The sequence below is a fragment of the Lethenteron reissneri genome, unplaced genomic scaffold, assembly GCF_015708825.2.
Source record: "Lethenteron reissneri isolate LAM-NWPU_2019-01 unplaced genomic scaffold, ASM1570882v1 scaffold_1039, whole genome shotgun sequence".
NCBI lineage: Eukaryota > Metazoa > Chordata > Hyperoartia > Petromyzontiformes > Petromyzontidae > Lethenteron > Lethenteron reissneri.
The window spans coordinates 310-7,772 of NW_026890716.1; the positions used below are offsets into that span (position 1 = coordinate 310).

The 7,463-nt window shown below is 52.7% G+C and overlaps 1 protein-coding gene across 1 annotated transcript; it reads right to left on the minus strand.

The window, feature by feature from the left end:
* Positions 1 to 3,971: 3,971 nt before the first annotated feature.
* On the minus strand, positions 3,972 to 7,166 carry LOC133361420 (bromodomain-containing protein DDB_G0280777-like). The gene is made up of 2 exons (XM_061580344.1): positions 5,975 to 7,166; positions 3,972 to 5,023 (listed from the first exon to the last, which is right to left on the minus strand). The coding sequence occupies exons 1-2, from the start codon at positions 6,980 to 6,982 to the stop codon at positions 4,982 to 4,984; spliced, it is 1,050 nt and encodes a 349-aa protein (XP_061436328.1). The 5' UTR covers positions 6,983 to 7,166; the 3' UTR covers positions 3,972 to 4,981.
* Positions 7,167 to 7,463: the final 297 nt, after the last annotated feature.

Consider the following 7,463-nt stretch of genomic DNA (forward strand, 5'->3'; position numbering starts at 1 on the left):
GCGATGCTGATGATGGTGATGATAAGTCAATGGCTAAGGTGATGCTGCTGAAGGTGATGATGCCGCTGCTGCCGATGCTGCTCTGCTGCTGCCATCTAAACATTCAACACGGGACCAACCCTCCATCAAAAACTCAGCGAGGCCTTCTTTGGTGTCGACTTTTAAACAACAGTTCAACGCAAGAGACACCACGTGAGCCCTCCTGCTCCCAGGGGGGGTGTCCTCGTCAAGTTACCTGCTTTCTTTTGTAAAAGCCCTTGCGGTCGCAGTTCGGGATGTAGATGCCTTTGGGGTTAAGCAAAGTCGTTTCTTTAAACAGCTTGATAACGCCTTCCATCCTTCTTTTGCACGGGCCCTGCAAAAGCGTTTTCGCGTGGCAAAGTGACCGCGTGGCCGTTAGCGTCTTGCGAGCATCGCCGTGTCTCAGCGCGCGACGGTTTGCGACGTGACCTCTAACGAGCAAAGCGTTCAGAAGAAGAAGATAAAGTGATTAGCCGGTACATGCCGAGGGTACCCTGATCACACACCGAATGCAAAGTCTCAGTACAGGATGGCCGTACCTGCCTTTGGTAATGCCAAGTACAGTAACAGAGGCCGCTCTCTCAACTGTTGAGAGAGCGGTTGACTCACATTTTAAAATAAACGTCCCGCTTGATGTGTTTTAAAACGTGTATATATACACACACGCACGCACATCTATATTCGGCATGGAAGAGGAGGCCAAACCACCCTCTTTAGTGGAGGCCCTTTCGCCAGCCGTGGCGTGAGCTAGATATTGAAGGGCTGCACCTTTGCCTATGTATGTCGTTTTTTTCCAAAAATATACAGATTAATAAAGTACGTAACTCTGCAAATCAATAAGCCTATGTTATTTTGGTGGTGCGGTGGCGCGGTGGTTAGCACACTACGTGATGAACCTGACGAAATTAGGTTCATCCCTTCCTCCTAACGTATGGATCCATTACAGGAGATGAAAGATGCAACTTTAGATTTGCTATCCACTCGATTGTCTGTTCAGACGCAGAGTGGATGTCTCGTCCGTCCTCCTTCAAAGGCGTTAAGGCAGCAGCTGTTCATCGCTCGTCAGTGGTAACCACATGGTCCTGCCCCAAGCCTCTCCTTACAACAGACACCAAACCACGTGGTGAAGTATGGTCAAACAACCCCCCGTGACTAACACCGCGCGCGTGGGGAGGCTTCCGTCGAGTGGTGACTTGGTGAAGGGCCGTAATGATCCTTTAGACCGGGGGTCCTCAAACTACGGCCCGCGGGCCACATGCGGCCCACCAAGGACATCTATGCGGCCCATGGTCACTAATTGGGCTGCGCTGGTGGGCACTCATTGGGCTGCGGTGGTGAGCACTGATTGGGCTGCGCTGGTGAGCACTCATTGGGCTGCGCTGGTGAGCACCGCCATGTGAGTTTGTCTCATCTCCGTATCGCAGGGGCCGAGTGTGGGCTGTGCGTGGCGAGCCGGGGCGTGCGTCCGCTCTGTCGGCTTCGTGTGCTCTGCACGTGAAGGACACGACGACCCGGTCGACTGCTCTTCGTGGGGAGTCAGCTTCCAGGCAGAGGTCGCAACCGGGTACCCGATACCCGTACCCTACCCGATACCCAGCTACCCGTACCCAGCCGGGTACGGGTAGCCGTTTGCGACCCTGGTGTGGCCAGTACGGGTAGGCCGTGAGTCACTGGTGAGTCACCGTTTGTCACTCATTTCCCAACGTCTTGTCTCTTCTCACAATTCAAGTTCCTAGAATCAACCCACCCGCGCCTGCAACATGGCTTCATCCCAGAGGTCGCAAACCGGGTACCCGATACCCGTCCCCTACCCGATACCCGGCTACTCGTACCTAGCCGGGTACGGGTACCCGTTTGCGACCCTGGTGCGGCCGGGTACGGGTAGGCTGAGAGTCACCGGTGAGTCACCGTTTGTCACTCATTTCGGGTAGGGTACGGGTGGCGTACGGGAACCCATACCCGGCCGGGTACGGGTACGGAATCAAAACCCGTTACGACCTCTGCTTCCAGGGCAGATGAGCCCAACCCGCCTGGAGGGCCGGCGTCACGGACTCGCTCAAAGACTCGACTCTCACGATCCCCGCGCGTTGCACGCTCCCACACCGCCGTGGCTTGTCGCGCGCTCGTGAGTCGTGGCGAGCGTTTGGCTGATCCTTTCCGCCATCGAGCTCACGGGCGTCGTTTACACGTTGTGGGTGGGAGATGTTTATTGTGGGGATCTTGTACGACGCGATTGTTGTTGTTCATTTCTCTCGCTGCTGTGTTTTTTTTTCTCTCTCTCGGTGTATATATTGTACAGTTGGGTTTGGGTAATTTATCGTGCTGTCTTGTTATTGTTGGAGCGCACCTGCTTGTTGTTCTGTATAATTGTACGTCGGTTGCTTACTTGCGGGGGAGTTGGCAGCCGGGACGGCTGGAGGCTACAGAGAGGGGGGTGATGTAGTGACTGTGAATGTCACCGTGTGCTGCCGGGCTTAAGAAGCTACGGCGGATAATGTGTTGGCATTACGTGCAGTCACTGGGCGTAGTACAAGCCCTAGCGGGGCTTCGGTGAGCGCTGGTCAGTGCGGAGGCACCGCGTGCAGTGTGCGGTGCGGGCTCCCGGTGAGGGAGCGTCAGCCAGCCAGGGTTGCGTTGGGGCATGATACGCTGATTGACCTGCCGACACGTCACCGGATGATATTGGAGGGGGGCCACCGGTGGACGGGGGCCGCTGGGCGGTCACGTGGTATAGAGAAGCCTCGGGATCCTTCGGGAAAGAGGTGGGCGGGGCGAGGGCCGGAGTCAGCCCAGCCCAGGCCGATATAACGGGGGTGGGGGGGGGGGCTCCGTGAGGCGGTCGTGGGTTCGTGTGGCCGGTGAAGAAGATTCACGTCGGGGAGAAGAAGCCTCTAGCCACGCGCTCCAGGACCCAGCAGCTCGCGGTCCGGGCCGGGATAGCGAGCCGTGTCTAGTTGTGCCGTAGCGTGGGATAGATGGGCATTCGACACCCAAGTGTAGCTCGTGTCGTGTTGTGTTGGTGAAATAGCGTTGCTCCCAAGACGTCTTCCGACTCAGTTGGATTCACTACGGGTGTCATATAAAACATGGATTTAAACAAATGCAACAAGCCTCCAGGAAAATTGTTCTTTAAGCACGGCGAGAGAAAAAAGGCACAAATGTTTTAAGGGACGCAGCACGTCATTTATTGCAGATAGTTTCACATCAATAATGTAATCTCAGTCAACACTCACCGTGTTTTTATTGATCCCCCCATTATTGGCAGACATTGTGTCAAAGGTAGATGGCACAGCCCTGCAATTCCTGCTCGTGCCACCGCTGGCAGATGGGGCACCACGAGAGGCGGGGGGGGGGGAGGGGTAATTTTGACTCTTTCACGTTGGCCAGAGATCTTTGAAGAGGACTTTGTACACGATATAAATACGTCATGACCAATGCCGACAGGAACTAAACGATGTTTGTCGTGAGTGTTGCTGTGTTGTGCATGTTGTCGACTTCCCACAGGATTATAAGATAAAAGACGTCGTGATGTTCTCACAGGTCAACAATCTTTAGGACCCGACGGGACATTCCATGACTAAAGCTTCATCCTCTGTTCCTGAGGATATCGTTTTGGTTGCTTAGTACACTAAGAGAACAGATTTAAAAATAATCCATTCTAGATTTGACGCTTTCGTGACTGCAAGGATTCATACTCTTAGGTGTTTTCTGGTAAAGTCACGTAGGTATAAAATAAGTAAATACAATTATATAAATAATAATACAAACAAAAAATAAAATAATGATATAAAATTTTCTTTTATTTCTATTGTTTTTATTCTTTTTATTCTTATTTTTCCCTACGTGATGTAGAAATACTAATGGATAATATAAATAAAACAATTATCTTTTAATATATATTTTTTTATCTTTTATTTTATTTTCTGCCTACGTGACTTTACCGAAAAAAAACGAACACTTTCAAAATAATCCTTTTGTCGGAACATGAAACTTACTTTTTTTGAGGTGACTGCGAGTATCCAGCTATATATTTTCACAGAGCTCTATTACTTAAGATTTATGTTCCATTAAAAGTTAAGATTACGTTTAAAAATCACGACTTACGTCGGTAACGCTGAACACACAAAATTCATTATGAACGATCAAAGACAACAACAGTCTGACATTGTCACTTAAACAGTGTTTTACAGAAATTCAGGCAATTTAAAACAACACGTCACAATTTCTTGGCTGTAAGTTTTGTTTCTGTGTAACCAGTTTTCAAGACTTCAAGTCAAATTGTGTAAACGCACACAATCAACACGTATCCCCCGACAATTGTTTGAACATTTAGGTTGGTAGTTAGCACGTTTTAACTCCTCTGAATTTTCATCTGATTCAAACCCTGAGCCATTTCAATGTTTGCATCTCTCATTGCCACTGCCAAAAAATTAATTCCCTCAAGTTTAAAAATATTAACGATGCAGATATTACGATGCACTTTCGAACGACTTGTACTATTTCACTGTTCAACGCCTGACAGAGGTCGGACCACACGTTAATGGAAGCCTCATTTTTGTAAAGAGAAAAGTAAAAATTGACATGGCTTGGTGATGGCCGTTCTCTCTCTTCTGAGGCGCTCTCTCGTCACCGTGGCGTGCGAGATGACCACCACCACCACAACCACCACCACAACAACAACCACCACGTGACTTTTCTTTCGTGTTGCGCTGCATTTAGCGCCACGGCGTGTGGATTTACAGCGTTTATTCGTTTGTTTGCTGGTGACTGTATTTCATATCGGAATCGCCTCCAGTGCTGTTGCTCCTGGCGGCAATAAAAGTTGTGTAAAAAGTCAAAAGTCTCTGTCTCTCCGTCTCGCTCTGTCTCTCTCTCTGTCTCTCTCTCTGTCTCTCTCTGTCTCTCTCTTCTTGTCTCCACAATCGCCGCCCATCGGAGCTCGGCGTCTGCGGCTCCTCTCCTAGGTGGGCGTCCCCGGCCCGAACGCTCGCAGGAAGCCCTCCTGTGTGGCAGCACAGAAACAGAACGGAAAGAGAGCCCCACCACCACCATCATCGTCATCATCATCACCTTTTGGCGTTGTTCTATGATCTGATACTGGTGGTGAGTCACTGGTACAGAGACACTGGGTAGAGAGACACTGGGTAGCGAGACACTGGTACAGAGACACTGGGTAGTGAGACACCGCTAGTGAGTCACTGGGTAGTGAGATACTGAGTAGTGAGACACTGGTAGTGAGACACTGGGTAGTGAGATACTGAGTAGTGAGACACTGGGTAGTGAGACAATGCTTGTGAGACACTGGGTAGTGAGACACTTTGGTTGAACGTGTGGAATGTTCGAACGCTCACTGCTGAGGAGAGGCTGCCACTCCTCTGTCGGGAGCTGGACAGGTACTGCCTGGATCTCTGTGGCATTCAGGTCCGGTGGACCGGCTCTGGCTCCTGACATCATGAGGGGTGGACAGTCCTCTACTGGGGGCAGGAGACTGCCAAACAACAGGTAGTGGCTCTTCTTCTGAATAAAAGAATGAAGGGGGCATGGGAGCGTGGCGGTGAGGTGTGGGAATCTGTAAGCCCCAGACAACTTTGGGCTCGCCTTTCCATCAACCAGAGGCGAGGAGTGGTGGTCGTGGTTACTTATGCCCCCACCGAAGACGAACATCCGTGGAGGGATGCAGGCAAGGCCGATGAGTCAGATGCCTTCTATGACCTCATGTCACAGGTGCTGGCTAAAGTGGCCCCTCGGGATAGAGTCATCTTGTTGGGTGACTTCAATGCCAGAGTTGGTCATGATGCTAGCACCTGGTCTGGAGTGATTGGAGGACATGGGTGAGATCAACTCAATAACAACGGTAGGAGGCTGCTCGATTTTGTGCAGCCCATGGGCTTTCAATTACCAACATGCTGTTCCGGCGCAGTGGTGTTGATGGTAGCGGTGTGTAACCCCTCACCCAGCCTCCCTGTTCCATGAGCCAGGTCTTGCGTGTGGTCAACAGCACAGCGGCCACCGCGTCCGTCAAGGGCCAAGTCTCCTCCGAGTCGCCCAGACGACCGGAGGCCCTCAGGTTCTTGACGAGCAGCGCGCAAAACACCACCATGGACAGCACGCAGCCCCAGCTCATGGGCCCCGCGGTGAGAACCTGCCAGGCCAGGGTCACGACCAGCCGGCGCGGGTCCACTTGCTTCGCCAGCTCCTCCGCGCGCCTCACAAAGTCTGGGATGGAGGCTTCGAACTCCGCCAGCAACGCGTCTCCTCGGGTGTCGAGCGCCTCCTGCAGAAGCTCCACACGCAGCCGCACGAGCCGCCGGGAGGTCTGGAGCAGCGAGCGCACCTCCCGGAGCTGCCGCTGGATTTTCCGCGCCTGCCGCTGCAGCTCCTGCCACTCCTTGAACTGCTGCAACTGCTGGAAATGCTCCTGCTGCATTTGGTGCAGCTGCTTGAACCGACGCATCAGCTGCACCTCCTGGAGCTGATACTTCTTCTGCAGCTCCTGCAGCAGCTGCTGCTGCTGCTGCACATCCAGGAGCTGCTCCTGCTGCTGCAGCTGCTGCACAAGCTCCTGTTGCCGCTGCACCTGCTGGAGCTGCTCCTGCACCTGCTGCATGTGCTGGAATTGCTGCTGCCAGAGCTTCTCCATCCACTGCTGCTGCTGCTGCTGCGACAGCAGGAGATGTTGCTGCACCGCCGGGAGCTGCTCCTGCAACTGCTGAAGCTGCTGCTGCAGCTGCTGCTGCAGCCCCTGCTGCAGCCCCTGCTGCTGCTGCTGCACAGGCTGCTGCTGCTGCTCCGTCTGCTGCGTCAGGTGAGCCACGTAGCCGGAGATGAGATCGCCGGTTACGATGGTCAGCAACTGCATCGCTTCATCCTCCTCCTCCTCCTCCTCGCCGCAGCCACCGCCCCTCGCCTGAATCTCCCCCGCAGAATGCGACGCGGCTTGGGCAGAGACCGCAGGCTGCATGGCGGTGTAGGCCTCAGTGGCGGGTGTTGACTTCGTTGTTGCTGATTCCGCTGCCGCTGCTGCTGTGGGAGGGTTGTTGATGTCGCGAGGCAATTGAGGAGGTAGAGGAGGTGGAGGAGGTAGAGGGGGAGGTAGAGGAGGAGGTAGAGGAGGTGACGACTTCGCGACTCGATGGAAGCTGTTGGCTTCTACCTCCATTGCGATTTGGTTAACGGTGATGTCGTCGGATCGATCCGTGGATCGATTCCTCCATGCGATTACGTTAGAATCGACTTCGATTGCAAGCCGTCGGTCGATTCTGACCTCGATTCACGATCCGCACGGGGGGGGGGTCACAGAGACCCGTAGACTACAGTAGAGATAAATAATAATAAAATAATGTAAATAATAATAGAAATAAATAATAAATCACGACGTACAGTTTTTTTGTGTGCCTTTTTACACCTGATGAAGGAAGCTTGTGTTGCCTCTGAAACGTCGT

Excerpts from the sequence above, each read along its gene's own strand:
- LOC133361420 (XM_061580344.1), bottom strand. The coding sequence starts at position 6,982 with ATGCAGCCTGCGGTCTCTGCCCAAGCCGCGTCGCATTCTGCGGGGGAG. Across the intron at positions 5,024-5,974 it reads TCATGGAACAGGGAGGCTGG|GAGGGCTTCCTGCGAGCGTT; the intron begins GTGAGGGGTTAC and ends GCTGCCACACAG.